The sequence below is a fragment of the Zeus faber genome (assembly GCF_960531495.2).
Source record: "Zeus faber genome assembly, chromosome: 1".
In the NCBI taxonomy this organism is placed as follows: Eukaryota; Metazoa; Chordata; class Actinopteri; order Zeiformes; family Zeidae; genus Zeus; species Zeus faber.
In genome coordinates this window covers 25,963,056-25,978,411 of record NC_137193.1, presented here as the reverse complement: position 1 = coordinate 25,978,411, position 15,356 = coordinate 25,963,056, and the positions used below count along the sequence as shown (strand labels likewise).

The following is a 15,356-nucleotide window of genomic DNA, read 5'->3' as shown; positions in this document are numbered from 1 at the left end:
CAGAATTGAGTTATAAATTACCAACCTGAAATAGACGTGGGACATGAACACTCAATATCCAATACTTTCACCTACAAAAGAGGCAGACAGATGTTTTTGGGTAAACAAACACATGCGGACACAAGATACACCTTGCAGTCGCATTTCATTTTGTCTGGAAATTTAGTGGCCCTGGAGGAACTGTAATTCTTTGTGTGTCTATTACAGATTTAATGGAACAGTGCAGATGGCATGCGTTCTTATGGTGTCAGCTGTGAACTTGTGTTCCCCCACAGACACAGTATGTGTGCTGCTGTCACAGGGTACTTTGATAAGGTCAACCTTAAACAGCAAACAGAGAGGGCGCGTTCCAACCACAAAACTATGGAAGTCAAAGAATGACAGATGAAAGACTAGTTTGTTTTTGGATGGATTCCCTGCAATATCGGGACACAGGTCAGAATTTGCATACAGGCATCTACACTGGCTGCAGCTCTATGGAGAGTCTTGTTTGAGGCTCAAAAGAGGGGTGTGTGGGGATAGCTGGCGTCGCCGTCAATCCTGACCGCAATTTTTGAACTGAAAACCCCAACCAGATCATGTCAGAGCACGTCTGCAGGATCCGGCCCGCTGATCCTGTTTAAGGTCCTTCTTTACCTCGTCATTCAGAGGCTGACCAAGGGGGAAATGAAGATTACAGCCCACATTCTCGTAAGGAACACTGACGCTTGAATGTCGAGTTTCTTTAGTGACATTCAAAAATAACCCCATTAAAGCCCTTACGACAATTAAGTGTTAAACAAACCATTTGAATTTGTGGATGTTTACCTTTTGCACTCATCATTGGATCTGCAATATTATTAACTGGATTGATTTCTCCGAGGTCTCTACTCCCTCTACTGGGCTGGCCAAACAGTGCATGAGCTTTCACAATAGAATGGCTGAAATAGAACCGCTTCAAGGGCTTTTAAAAAGCTATAGGCAAAATCTCAATTACATTTATTCATCATTGAAAAATTAAAAATTTTAATTTTCTAAAATGACTCCACATTAAACATTTCCTTTACTACAGGCACCAAGTACAAGTTTACATTGACGATAAAAACATTAAGACATTCCCAGTACAATCTCGGGTTTATACACTAAAAGTAAATATTTTTACATGTTCACAGAAGTACTGGAATATTTCTTTAAGACAGAAAGTTAAGAGTTTCAGTTGAACAAATTTAGTACAGAGTAACAATCAGAATTAACAAATATACTTTAAGAAACAAAAATCTAAAACCGGGGGGGGGGGCGAAATGGCTTGCAGTGTAAAATGAATGCTTTTCCCCTTGAGAGAAACGCAACAAGAGCTGTATAAATAACACTGATAAGCCTTCAGCAAACAGGGTGAAGTGAGTCAAGCTGCTGCAGGTTGCGTTTCAAGGCTGCAGATTTTGCTCTTCAGAGGGCGATTGTGAGAAATTGATGAACAACCCATGGTCTCTGTTGGACTCCAAAAAGGGCGGCGGACTACTCCGCACTTGGGTGTCCACACTGAGCCCCAAACCTGACGAGGCACTGCTGTAAGAGGAAGTTTGAAGGTAAATGGGCTGATTTATAACTACACAGCCGTCCAGACTAACAATAGTTATGACATTCAGGAGAAAATACCTTTCACAGTCAGAGTCGCAGGAGGATTTGTCTGCATTCTCGAGTGTGAAGCGACTGATGAGGCCGCTGTCTGAGCGCTGAATGGCCTGGGCCACGCTGTACCTGGTGTCGCCCCGGGCACACCTCTCCATCTTCACTATACAGAGGTCCGACTGGAGGAAGAGGTGGAGTCGACTGTCTGAGAGCAGCAGCGGTGTCTGGAGGACACTGCAGAAAGGACAGGGTCACTTTTCAAAATAGGTAGGCTGTTGGAAATATAATCATGTCACGCTGAGGACTGGAATTTGCTTATAAAGACCAAAAGAACATGCTCCAGCGTGTCATTCAGGTATGCTAGGCTTAAACTTTATACGTGAAGCTGCCAAGTTTACCACTAGATGTGGCAATTGTGGACAATCGGGCACGGAGGCTTCAGAGCCACTCACTTTTGTAGGAAGTCTTGAAGGCCCTTCATTCTCTGCTTGACCTGCTCTGCGTTGTTCAAACTGAAGAAAGGGTTCCACGGTGGCAACTTTGGCAAATCTCTGCATACAAAGACACAAAGCCTGAAAAAACAAACATTGAGAGGAGAAAATCCTTCCTTTTGAATATATGCATCTTAAGGCAATCAGAGGGAGTAAACGGGCCAAGACTTGAGTTCAGAACAAAAATGACCATATATCAATTGAGGCTAAAAATTATTTGGGAAACAATATCCAAGAAGGTACAGTGGGATGAAAGGATGGCAGTGAGTAATACTAAAAGCTGAGAAACAGAAATAAATATACATGATGAGGGCATTCTGTTGCAGACACTGTCGCAGCCATACAAACTCGCTGTACCGCCTCCTCACACAGGACGTCTTCTTTCTAAAACACATGCTGTTTGTCTGGAGGGAGAAAACAACTTTAATATGAATACAAAGTCCAGGTGCGCTTTCTAGCTAGGCAAAAAAATTTCAACATTCATGATAAAGTGTCCAGACATTCTGGGCAGCACAGAAACTTTTTGGGCAAGTTACAAGTACCATGTTTTCACTCAAGGGGAAACACTAATTGAAAAATCTCACATTAAAATAGATTATGGATAGTCTACAATTTATTCATGGTCTAATACGTCTACTCTCGTTCTGATAAATCTTCAGTGTTTAAAGAAATAAGAACTACAGCTTTGAAAAGGAAGTCAATGTAACTGTGTCCAAGAATTTTCACAATTACATGAGCTCAAACCCAATATGTGCACCCCTAGGGACAACATAGGAACCAAACTTCCTAAGACAAGGATTTCACTTGGGCAGGTTTTGGGCCAAAACATGCAAGTTCCTGATGCAAAACTCACATGTAAACAGATGTTGTAGTCAACCTGGGAGTGCCAGAAGTAACCTCTGTGGGGCTTTGGATCCCCAACACAAACACTGATAAACTCCTGCAAAAGTCAAAATGTCTCCATTTCAGGGAGGCGTCATGTTTGGAGGCTGTTCTTTAAATCAACAATGGGAACGCATTCCATATGAAACACTACCGGTCAAAAGTAATGCTTCAGATGGTATAGTACAGTCTGTTCCAACACTGCTTTTATACAGAGAGGGTTTGTAAGTAAACAAAAGTGTTGTTCCCTTGTTCCCTGAAAAAGGCCTTCTATTGGAATATTTTTGGTAACATGAAAAAGTGTTCTCCTCTGGCAGTTTCCGGCTTACGTTCATCCATTTCAGGTTAGTCACTGGACTAAAATTTAAATAAAAACAGGAAAAATGGATGTTCTAAAATGTTTGATTGGTAGTGTATGTCTGACAGGACATTACTGAAACTATTCTGGAAGCAGTACACTTACAGATAAATATAATGAATTAAAATAAAAGCCATATTAGTTCTGCAAGTCCAGATACACTAAAATGTGGCCAAGCTGTGACAGACGGCAGTGGAGGAAGATGGTTATGACGGCTGGGGTGCAATATATTGAATTATTAAATTAAAAAGGCCTTCCCTCACCCCAAGCTGCAAACACAAACAAAAGTGTAAGACTATTATCTAGACTAATGTACAAATGTGATCACTGAGGCGAGTTTGCTCACGTAACATCATAAGAGACGGTGATACAAGCATTGAGCAGCCATGCCCTTTTGGGAGTGTCTCCCATATTCCCTCATGGTGATGTTCAGGTTGACAAACAATGTTCCCTCACATCAAAAAAATAATGTCCATACACCTAGCATATAAACCAAACTACAATATAAAATGGTGTTTATGGACAAGCTGCTTCAAAAATGCTGTTATTCAAACTCTAACATATTCATTATGCACATTTTAGTATTTTTAGAGCTTATTGTGCGTAGTCTCCGGGTGTCATGACATTTCAGTGCCTATATGGATGTGACAAATGGTCTCTTGATCCTGAACATTAACAAAAGTTGGCATTAACATAAACACGTAGAACATACAAGCTGTAGCATAGAATGATATCATACCAGAGGTATGGACATCCATTTTTATAGGTTTAGGGAACATGACACTGTTGGGAACAGAGTGGAGCCCATCATTTTAGGCCACAGTGCAGTGAGTTGAAGTCATAATTGTGTGTGTGTATGGGGGGTGGGTGTCAAAGTCTGGCCAAGTGCCACCTTAATCCTAGTGGTTAATGGTGTCAGGGGGCACAAAGTGCACCCTCTAGTTTCTCATGTGCGCTGCGTAGAATTAAGACTCTTGGCAAACAGAACAAACTACAAAACCACATTCCCTGTTTTGAGCCTAGTTTGTCAGAGGTTGCTGCACACATAGAAATTAGGGTGTTCCAACATTTGAAAGAAAATAAACCTAATAAAATATAAGCACTTTTAAGATAGACAAATATAATTAATGTTTAGTTCTAGCCCCCTTAGGTATGGGGGCATCGTTTTATGACTATAAAACACAATCTGACAACTTTCTCTACATTAACTAAAGAAGATTTAAATTAATTTGCAGTCAAATTAAAGACAAACCCACAGCAACTTAGTACCCCATATCAACATACCGCCTGGAAATGTGATTTAAAAAAGGCTGAAAATTCTACAATTTCCTTTATAAAAGCATCAGTCGAACTGGAGCAGCACGAGTGTACGAAACTTGCATTAGATCAGATATATATATATATTCTCTTTAGGTGTGCCTAGTACGGTGTAGAGCTGCAACTTACTGTTCTCATGAGACCGTCCAATACACCTTCCATTGTGGGCGTAGAAACCTGAAAAGAAAATTGGACAAAGGTTGATAAACAGTAAATCTCAGTTCAAGTGCAGTGCTTTGAAGGTCTAGTCTGTTGCCAAACACAGCCCAACATTCTACTCCAGCTGTCCTGAACGCAGAAACTTTCAACCAGGCTAAAGACAACACCGGAAGAACCCACACGCAGCACATACTGCCAGGCAAACAAAGCTGGTTTTACTAACCCGAGCACAGGAGAACACTATTTTTAACACCCCATGCAGGAATATGCAAACAGATGCATAATAATATGGAACGTGCAACAGGAGCCAAGGCCCTCAGGTTACTGAACAATGGATTAGTTAAATCAAAGCTGAACATTTTGATATGAATATTCACACAAACACCTCAGTCCCACAGGCTTCCTAAATGATTTGTCATAACCATTAAATGCAATAAACATAACAAGCTCCTGGGGCAATATTCTTCCCGTTTCAGCCCATTAAATATCTCCGTCGGTGATGTTGATCCTCCAGTAGATCATCCCTTTCTTTATTTCCTTGAGGTCCTACTTGGCTGTGGGGGAAAAAGCTAATCACTTAGTACAAATGCAGCTTTTATGTCCGGGAGCTAGGATGGAAAGCAACCCATAACCCCGGCCATTAGCCATGAAAAGGGACAGCATTTGAGAAAATGGGTGCCTTCAATGCTTGGGACAGAGACAAAGGGTATTCAAATAGAGTTCAGATGGAATAATTCCCAAATAGCCAATATCAAACTGATCGTTTTAAAATTGTGCATGTCCAGCAGGTCCAAGCGGTCTATCAATAGGAAGCGAATGCGCCACATGGAAGATAAAATGTTGACGCAGCAGGTGGGCAGCGGTTACATGCATTGACGCTCGAGTTCCGAAACACCGCCTATAATAAACGATTCAAAAGGGAGTTCAGCGCGGGGTTGCAGTTGGCGCCACGCCCGGAGACAGAAGGAACATAAACTCCGTATTCCGAGCATCTGATAAGTCACAGACAGTTGACGATCGCATGTAAATTGGTCTCCGAGGATTCAAAGGAAGACAGGGGTGTGCGAGCGAGGGGCAGCTCACCTTCCTTTAGTCCTTTTGACCAAACAGACGCTCCGCGGGAGAGCGCGCTCCGCTCACGACGCGCGTTCACGACTTTTTTTTAGTTTTGGGGTTTTTTTTTTTTGTTTTTTTTTTGGGCGGAGGAAAGAGGAAAGCCTATTAAAATGTTTGCGACACAATAAATAATCAAACCAAGCCCCCCCTCCCCGGAGAGAGAAAAAAAAAAAAAAAAAAAAAAGCTAAAGCGTGTCAGGCTGCTTTCCCCCGTGGAACCTCCGGCGCGGAACCGGTACAGCTGAGGCTCGACGCGATGGAAGCCTCTTTATTATTTACCTCCCAGCCAACACCTGTTCCTGATTAACGCTAAACTGTCACCTGGCGCTTCAAACCACGTAAAAAAATAAGTATTTTTTTATGTGTGCGTGTGTGTATAAATATATATATATATATATATATATATTCTTTTTATATATTATATATATATTATGTATTCACACAAAAATGAAACGGGCCATCTTCCAAAAACGCATGCATACTTTATAGCATTAATAATAATTTGTGATTTTGTTGTGTATCACTTATATAGAGTGTTTCTCAAACGCGCTACTACAGGAGGTACTCCCAAAATGAAAAAGAGGTGTAAAGATATTGCTTATATATAATGTTTAAAAAACACACACACACACACACACACACACGACGCACATACAGTACATCATTGACACAAGAAGATCTCAAATCCAAACCAGCACTATGGACAGTATCACTTTGCACTTTGATAACAAAGAAAGGTTATACCATTGCCGAAGTGATATTGAAGGAAATTATTCCTAACCAGATGTACTGAACACATTGTTTTTAAATGGACTGACGTCATAACCGCGCAGGGCTCGTTGCCTGTATACGCGCTGACGTCACACTCCCAGCCGTACGAACTGGAGGCGTGGAGGATTCAGTAAAAAGTACACATACCCTGACACAAAATGACTAGTAAAAGGGAAAGGACTACATTGACATTCCCGCTTAAGTGGAAGTCAACAAGCACCTGCTCTAAAATGTACTAAAAGTGTTAAAAAATAAAAGTACGTATTCTCTCCAGTGCCCTGTTATTAGGGTGCTTATAATAAAGTACCTACTTCAGGCTCATCCTGACATAAAACAATATAAATGCTACCATTGTATTTTACAGGTATATGGACTTAATTAATCATTGAAGAGCAGTTTGATGGGACCCAGGCGATGACTTTAATAAAATACAAAAATTATTCCCCATCAGAAATCATTTGAAGGTCTTACCAGTTTTCCCAGAGTTCCTCAGAGCTGTGGCAAAAATGTAGTCCCAGGAGTTGACACTCAAAGCGACTGAAGCCAATCAAAAGTATTCTGTCTTAAATATTTACCCTTGGAGGAAGGCCGACGCCTGGCCATTTGCATACAGTGGTCTGTGTGGCGGGTCATGGGTTTCGGGAGAGCTGAGGTCCACGTTATTCCTGGCTGATAGCATGCTCCTTTCACTTGGAGATAACACAGTAAAGGAGATTGCAGATTGCAGCTATAAAGGAGACCCCCTGAGGAGCCAGGCCAACTCACAAAATGAATCCATTACACATGATGGATCACAGGAGTAGCGCACAGTGATCTGATTTACAGCGGGGTTTCCACTGTTGTAATTGATGAGAAGGTTACATAAAACCAAACCGTGGCACAGACTATTAGTGTAAACAGAAATGCAAAACATTGTTTTTGATTGCAATAAATTACTGTGAGAATACATTAGTTACTTAATGAGTTAGGTACTGTAAAAATCACAATCTTTCCCACAGTGTGTGCAGTACAGGTACACACAGGCATTTAAGCATTAACATAGACAACACACACACTCCAAGGGATACCAAGGGATAGTCATGTAGGCTGCACCATGGTTGACTGAAGCCCTTTGAGATGTACCGTGATTAAGGTTCACATAAATAAACTTGACCTGGCTGATAATCTCCCCGAAAACAAGCATGCAGGTCACGATGGATGATTGATTTAATTAACAGGCTTGGAATGCACCGGCTGAGCTTTCTCTTTGGAAACATGTGAATGGCTGTTTTCTTCACTTTCACCCGTTCCTTCTGCAATGTTTCAAGTGACATTACCCATGATTCCTAGGTTCTATTCAAAGCGTGCCTTAAAAAGCGTGAGCGCCCCTTGCCTGGACATAAGGAGGAATGGAAATTCACCCGTTTGGTATGTTTTGGGCATTTTTCTTGGGTACACCTGGCCAGGAATGGCTCCCAACAAAGAATACAATTTATGATTATTTATGAAGATTTTATTTCATTGTGGGACAGGACTCTTTATCAGATTTTTTTTTTCCCCAGCTTTTGACAATTTGATTGCAAACTGTCCATTTTGATTAAGTTGGACACGTGTCTTCTTGGTAAATGGTCATTGTAGATACTTAGTTCTACAGGGCTAAAACGTTTCAAATGTTCTGGACGCATCTTGTGTGATGACAAATGTTTGGTCTTTTGTGGAGACTGAACCACAGTTGAGTGATTTCAACAAATGACCTAACAATTCACGTCGACGAAAGCTTTGCTTCTGTCAAATGTTGTGGACAGCGCCACTCAGAAGACCCTTAATACATCCAGAGTTGCTCTAGACTGCAGTATTGCACAAGACAGTCAAAGTCTGTTGCTGATTGTCTAATACCCACCATGAGACCAGTCTCCTCACAGATGCCAAACAGCCCGTGCCAATGGCAACGCAACCTCCAATGTTTCAGGAGTATGTTCACAACGCACATGACCACTTTCCCTTCTTTGCCTACAATTGTTGTGGAAGACACAAAATCTGTTTAGTTCATCATTACTGGAGATCGAGTGCTAAAATCAATTGAGTGATTGTGGTCACATGCTGCACTGACCGGTCTGAGTAAGGTGGAGCGACCAGCTGATACTGCCATTTTCTGAAATTCCTCAATTTGGCCCATTCACCAGTCTTTGGGCTGGGCTGTAAAAATTGAGTATTTTGGTGTAGCAAAAAGACTGAACAATGATTATAGGCTCGCTATTTTTCACATGATGCCTCATTTACAACGGCTCAAAGCACAACCTCGCTTACTTTACTATAGAGAAACTTCCAAAAACTTAAAAATCTCTTGAAAACGGGAAACTCACATTGAAGTCAGACATGGCATAGAATATATTTAACATGTTTCAAATAATAGTAACATCATATCCTATTTAAAGCAACTGCCTGCAATTGCAGCAGTACATCCAAAGCGTAACATTGGCTACAATAGGTAGCCAGTTGGTGTAAAACCCTGAAAAACCTGTCAGAACCTCCCATGGTATAACATCAACAGGTAATCGTCCCATTTTCATGAAGTTGCTTTGTCTGTTTTTTACAAGACTTACTACTATTTAGCCCCATTGGACTGTTTTGAAGCACAATCGTGATTGTGCTATGAAGTTAGAAAGGATGGGTCATTTTAATATGGTCAGGGACGAAAACTAGCTAACTATCCAACTTAATATATACATATAGTAGTGCATTTCTATTCTTTGTGATTCTACCTCACTGCAGTTTCCCCAAACTGAGTTTGGAGTTCACTTCCACCACCACCACACACCTCCTTATTCATTTAAGCACTCGAATCTGCAATTATTTTCAAAATTGTCTGTGCTTGTATTGCTTTTTATTTCCGTTATCTTGACAAAAGGATGTTTTATGGTCTATGTACATGCATACCTATCAAACAACTTTATCTATCACGTCTTTGTTGTAAGAATGTCTGGACAGCTTATTTATAAAAAATTAGCGCTAATTTATTTTAACAATAACAGTTGCTCCCCTCGCCTTAAAACGTTCATTTGGTCTTTAACTATAGGCTTCACACTGAACTGAGTCAGAATTAAAACAGACCTTTTTAAAAACTGCATCAATCATAGCAAGTACCACATTAAACAGAAAATGATTACTTAATGGCCTAAAAATAAACCTTGGAAGAAATGAGACGTTACAAACGCCCCTTACCCATAATAGTACACAATTCAGCTTAATCACTGTGTTCAGGCTTGCTCACAGAATTTGATAGCATTAAACCTTTATTGGACATCTTCAAATTATATCTAAGAGTAGAATACAAAAATGTTTAAGTCAAGACATTATGGAGCATTGATGCAACTAACTAATTTCAAAAATATGTACAACAGCATGAGTAGTAGTCCTGTCTACTACCACACAACGTTAACTAAAAACAACAAAACAGCCAACAGGAAGATGGCGGCCTTAAAATACGTAAACCAAACAAGCAGAAGGGGGAGCTACTGCGTCTCATCCTCAGGACAGGAGTGCCATGTCAGTCTCTCCTCGTAGAAGGAAATCACCACCTGGGGACATCGCGTGTTGGCCTCGCGGGCCGGCACCAAATCTGCTTCATCAGAATCCTTCCTGTGGAACAAATAGCAACAGGTCAAGAGTTTTATAGCCACGTGCTCATTACCGTGGGTCACACCCGCCACGCCAAATTCTGCACATACAATACATAAAATATCATATGAAGGATGCTGGGAAATAAGAGCTTCCAGGAGAAGCAAGTAATCACAGTGAGGTTGTCACCGCCGTTACAATTTCGACCCGAAAATTTCAAATAATGTTCAAACTGTTGTTGAACTGTTTTCTTTAGAACTTTAGTTGGGGGGGGGGGTCAAATTGGCCTTCATTACTGACATAATCCATTACACAACAAACATGCTTTTCGTCACCGGAGTAGAAAGGTTGAGCTACTTTCTGAAACATCTCAAACCCTCACTCACCATTTCATCAAGAACATCAACTCGCCGCTGCTGTCTGTGGCGCCGATTATCCTTTCTGGGTTGAGGTTTCTGGCAAAGCCACGGGGCTTCTCGCTCTTAAAGCAGGACAAACAATCATCAGACCTCAGGCAAATTATGCGTCCAGAATCCTGAACCAGCGATCAAAGTTTGAGCCTTGTGAAACCGAAGCGAACTCACCACATCCTTCTTTTTGGCTTCGGACCCCCCCTGATCATCTGTGGAGGCCTTCCTTTTGACAGCGGCTGCCGGCGGAGCAGGGTTCTCCTTCACATTCTTCTGTGCTTCTAAAAAAGCTGATATGAGCTCTGGGCAATCCAGGTTTTCTTCCGGTTCCCACGTATTATCAGCTCTGAATAAGAAACAAGGGGCTTGCATTACTTTGGTAGACATCCAAACACTGCCATGCTGACAAACTCTGCAAATCAAACTAAGAAGGGACAGACAGGAATGCACAGATGAAGACTTTTGGGGTCAATGCCAAAACCCCGTTTTCCTCCTTCAAACCGCATGATCGGCTAAGTTTTGCCAGTGCCAAGTACCTATAGAGCCATAATGGCCTCAAAGTATCCTGACACGTACATAAGTTTAGCTGCATATACATTTTCGAAACTGTAGTTCCATTGCGAAGACAAAATACAAAACATGTTTAATCCCAATTACGTGTTCAATCACACATTACAGGAAACAAGATGCCATCCTTGCGCATTTGAGCTTGTGACTACCCACATAAAATGGAATGGATTTTAATTGCAGTTTGAGAAACCGTCTGCTAGCCAATCACAACCAAACAAGTAGAACAGCAACCACTGCTGTTATCTGGACAGACGGGCCTTTCCAACAAAATGCTTGATCCCAAACTTAAACAAATAAATTAGTGAAAATAACAAATTATTTGAGCCAATTGCAAAGACTTTGTAAAATCACCAAGATTTTGCAATTGTTTTTCCATTGAAATGTATAGGGAACTTTAAACCAATGTTAGAAATGTGGCAACAAAAACAATGCAAAGTTTGTGCATTGTCCAAGTTGAGGAAAACTGACCATCGACCCGGATTTTTATGTTAAAATGTTCCAGGTCATTGGATCACTTTTCTTCCCAATTAGAGCGGATATTACTACACTGTTATAGGAACGGACTACCAATAGTGGCAAACAAAGAAAGAAAAAGTCAATTCAATTGTTAATAATAGTCATTTCCATGACGATTAATGGTCAACTAAAATTTTATGACTGTGGCAGCCCTGGTGGGTGGTATTACTGGCAATTTAACTACATTAACATGAAAGCCCACTTCGCAAACTCCACAATAAAAAAATCTGAAAATTGCTGTATTTGATAATAGGGCTAAACAGCTGCCTGCACAGCTTTAAATGGTAACACGAAACATTAACCGTGCACCGCCCCCCCCCCTCCCAAAAGGTGTTACTCCTCACATCTGGTTTAGAACAGATCGTTCACACATAGTTTAAGAAATTAAAAGTTTCGGAGAAAGAAAATACGCAATTCAAAGTTGCCCTCTCTTCAATCTGTGCAATCCTTTCATCAATGGAAATCTTCATGCAGCCACTATCAGCACAAAAACTCCAAGCGGTGGCCCACACCAGGGGAGCTTCTCCAGCCCAGTGGGAGGGAAGCCCCTTCAGCCAAGTGGGAGGGCACAACCCCAGAACTCACTCTGTAAAACCTTTCCACTTGAGGAAGAACTCCACCTTCCCATTCACGAGACGCTGGTCAAGCACTTTCTCCACCACAAACTCTTCAGGTTCTTCTGAAACCTCCTTTTTTGTCTTAGTGTTCTGCTTCTTGCCCATGTTGTGCTGTTAAAAAAACCCAAGACACTGGTGTGAGGTGGAATGGATGCACAGAAAGGTGTGGATGAAAAATATATTTGGCTCAGTTTGTGTTTGTATCAATAGGGATCCAGATTTTTATTTGCCACATGCAATGGTAAAAAGTACAGTGTGGTGCGGTTAAAGTGGCAAACCCCAGGGGGGTGTCCAAAACTAAACCTGAGGAACAAATAAAGCAGAAAATATAGACAGACCAAAAAAGCAAAAACATAAGTAAAGAATATATATTAGCAACAAAAGATATGCACGTGTCTGAATGTACTCTGTACTTTAGTGAAACAATGTTCTGGCACTATTCCGCTAGAGGATCTACTGATGTGGATCTACCATGTTAAGAATGAACGACCTCTGCAACGGTAAACTGCAGCTTCCACATTATTATTACTGAGCAAATGAGGTCAGTTTGGAGTGTGCTAGCGGTGTATGAGTCGACTCCAGTTTGAGATCCGGTTCTTGGCGAGACACCCAATAAAAAAAAAAAAAAATGTAAATTAAAAAAAACGAGTGGCTCAAATCTTCCAGCTCTTGGCTCGCCGTTTGTTTTTGTTTGTTTGTTTTGTCGTTGTAAAGGCCTTAGCTTCTTTTATTTATCATGTCGGAGAAACCCCGCGTAGCAGTCCAATGCAAACAATACAAGTCACAAGCCGGGCTAACTTTGCAAACTGACTTGGCATTATCTTCAGATTTCTACTTGTTTCAAGTCCTCGGGTCGCTATCCTCAGTTTGGGAGTCGACGATTCGCTTCCTGGCCGGAGTAACGGTGGGCGCCGGTCGTACCCAAATATTCGTTCGCCGCGAACGAACCGCCCCCGAATCTCGCGTCGCAGCGCCTAGCCGGTTAGCCAAGCAGCAGGCCACAAAGGGCCCGCGTCTAGGAAAACCACGTTTCTGGGAGAATTCTCCCGAGCTCGCCGAGTGGAAACCTCGCCGAGCCGGCCCCGTGCTCCGGCTGCAGAGTAGACCGTCAGCACGGGTAGATGCGCGGCGGCCTTAACGGCGACCGAACTAAACAGTGATGGGACTTTTAACCGCCATGTGCATCGACAATACAACAATGATCGAAGTTTCGTTTTTGCCGCGGCGAAGGACTAACTGCAGACGATTGGAAAGGGGAGAGAAAGGGCGAGCTTGGAAAAACAAAACAAAAAGCATCTTACAACAGGGTCTTGTGCTCGGGACACGCGGCCTGCCACTTCGGTGTTTTCTGGCGCACACTTGGCAAACAAGTACCAGCCGCGCGCTCAAACTAGGGCTTTTATCCCTTCTACGGGTGCCGGCGAGGGCTCTTTCCGCGCGCGCGAACCCGAACCGCACTCACTTCCGCTTTCGTCACCGCCCGTGCCCCGACGCTCGACGGCCAAGTCCTCTCTCCACGCGCAGCCCACGTGCCAGGGCCCGTCAACTACGTTCAACGTGATACCTGCGCAGGGTTCCTACAAATTAACATTTGTTCTTATTGTTGACAATTCAAGTTGAACAAAAATAAAAAAAGAAATAGACACAAATAGCATATTATGTCAAATAGCTCTATCAGGGCCAGCCCGAAACACAATTTCATTGGGGGGGGGCCCCCCCACCGCCTCAGCACCACCGATACTATTGACTATTGTCAATGTTTGATCACTCGCACGCCTACTGTAAAGCTAACACACGCCAATTAAATTGGATTAGTTGGAGCTGTGTTGCTTTTATCATACGAGTGAGTGTCAGTCTGGAATGTTTGAACCCTTCTGTGGTTTTAGTCTTAAAAGGTTGCAAACTCACAAGAGTGGTCTAGTGCTAATTTGCACTTTAATATTCAATGTGATACAGTACTAATAGGCATACTGAGCGTGGTGTACTGAAAGGGAACAATATAAATCATGCATCAATGCATTTACTGCACACAAGTTAACCACTTTAATTGATTTTGGTTTAAAAAGTGCAGAACAACAATCAACTTCTTCTTTCAGCTGCTCCCATTAGGGGTCGTCACAGTGCCTCCAATACCTTCTGTTCTGCGCATCTTCTTCCCTTACACCAACCGCCTGCATGTCCTCCCTCAGCACATCCATAAACCTTCTCTTTGGCCTTCCTCTTTTCCTCTTGTCTGGCAGCATCCTTCTCCTCCCTGTCCAACCTGGGCTGTCCCTCTAATGTACTCATTTTTAATCCTGTCATACTTATCACTCCCAAACATCTCAACATCCTCAACTCTGTCACCCCCATTTCAGCCACCTGCCTTTTTGTCAGTGCCACCGCCTCTAAACCGTACAACATAGCTGATCTCACTACCGTCCTGTATACCTTCCCCTTCACTCTTGCAGGAACACTTTTGTCACAGACACTCTTCTCCACCCACTCCACCCTGCCTGTACTCTCTTCTTGAACTCATCCGCCTTCTACACCTCCACTCCTTGCATTCTCAGCATTTCGCCGCCCTCCCTCCCATTCAGGCACATGTATTCTGTCCTCCTGCTGACTTTCATTCCTCTTCTCTCTAATGGATGCCTCCACTTCTCCAGGCTGTCCTCAACCTGCTCCCTACTCTCATTACAGATCACAATGTCATCTGCGAACATCATAGTCCACGGTGACTCCTGCCTGATTTCATCTGTTAATCTGTCCATCACCATTGCAAACAAGAAAGGGCTCAGAGTTGATCCTTGATGCAATCCCACCTCCACTTTGAATGCCTTCGTCACGGCTACTGCACACCTTACTACTGTCTAACTGCCCTCATCCTGTACCACTCTTACGTATTTCTCTGCCACCCCCGACTTCCTCATGCAATACAACACTTCCTCTCTCGGCACCCTTT

The 15,356-nt window shown here is 42.4% G+C and overlaps 2 protein-coding genes across 2 annotated transcripts; both read right to left on the bottom strand.

Moving 5' to 3' along the window:
* Positions 1-1,403: 1,403 nt before the first annotated feature.
* On the bottom strand, positions 1,404-7,381 carry snx10a (sorting nexin 10a; the record flags this gene model as incomplete). The annotated part of the gene is made up of 7 exons (XM_080019500.1): positions 1,404-1,545; positions 1,636-1,842; positions 2,061-2,159; positions 2,403-2,503; positions 2,953-3,039; positions 6,758-6,812; positions 7,278-7,381. 7 exons carry the CDS (start codon positions 7,379-7,381, stop codon positions 1,404-1,406), a joined length of 795 nt encoding a protein of 264 aa, XP_079875626.1.
* A 2,177-nt stretch (positions 7,382-9,558) lies between these two features.
* cbx3a (chromobox homolog 3a (HP1 gamma homolog, Drosophila)) lies at positions 9,559-13,825 on the bottom strand. Its single transcript, XM_080005266.1, has 5 exons — positions 13,714-13,825; positions 12,381-12,523; positions 10,884-11,055; positions 10,686-10,780; positions 9,559-10,320 (listed from the first exon to the last, which is right to left on the bottom strand). Exons 2-5 carry the CDS (start codon positions 12,515-12,517, stop codon positions 10,194-10,196), a joined length of 531 nt encoding a protein of 176 aa, XP_079861392.1. The 5' UTR covers positions 12,518-12,523; positions 13,714-13,825; the 3' UTR covers positions 9,559-10,193.
* Between the last annotated feature and the right edge of the window lie 1,531 nt (positions 13,826-15,356).

Excerpts from the sequence above, each read along its gene's own strand:
- cbx3a (XM_080005266.1), bottom strand. The coding sequence starts at position 12,517 with ATGGGCAAGAAGCAGAACACTAAGACAAAAAAGGAGGTTTCAGAAGAA. Across the intron at positions 11,056-12,380 it reads AAGTGGAAAGGTTTTACAGA|AGCTGATAATACGTGGGAAC; the intron begins GTGAGTTCTGGG and ends TTTCTTATTCAG. Across the intron at positions 10,781-10,883 it reads AAGCCAAAAAGAAGGATGTG|AGCGAGAAGCCCCGTGGCTT; the intron begins GTGAGTTCGCTT and ends TCCTGCTTTAAG.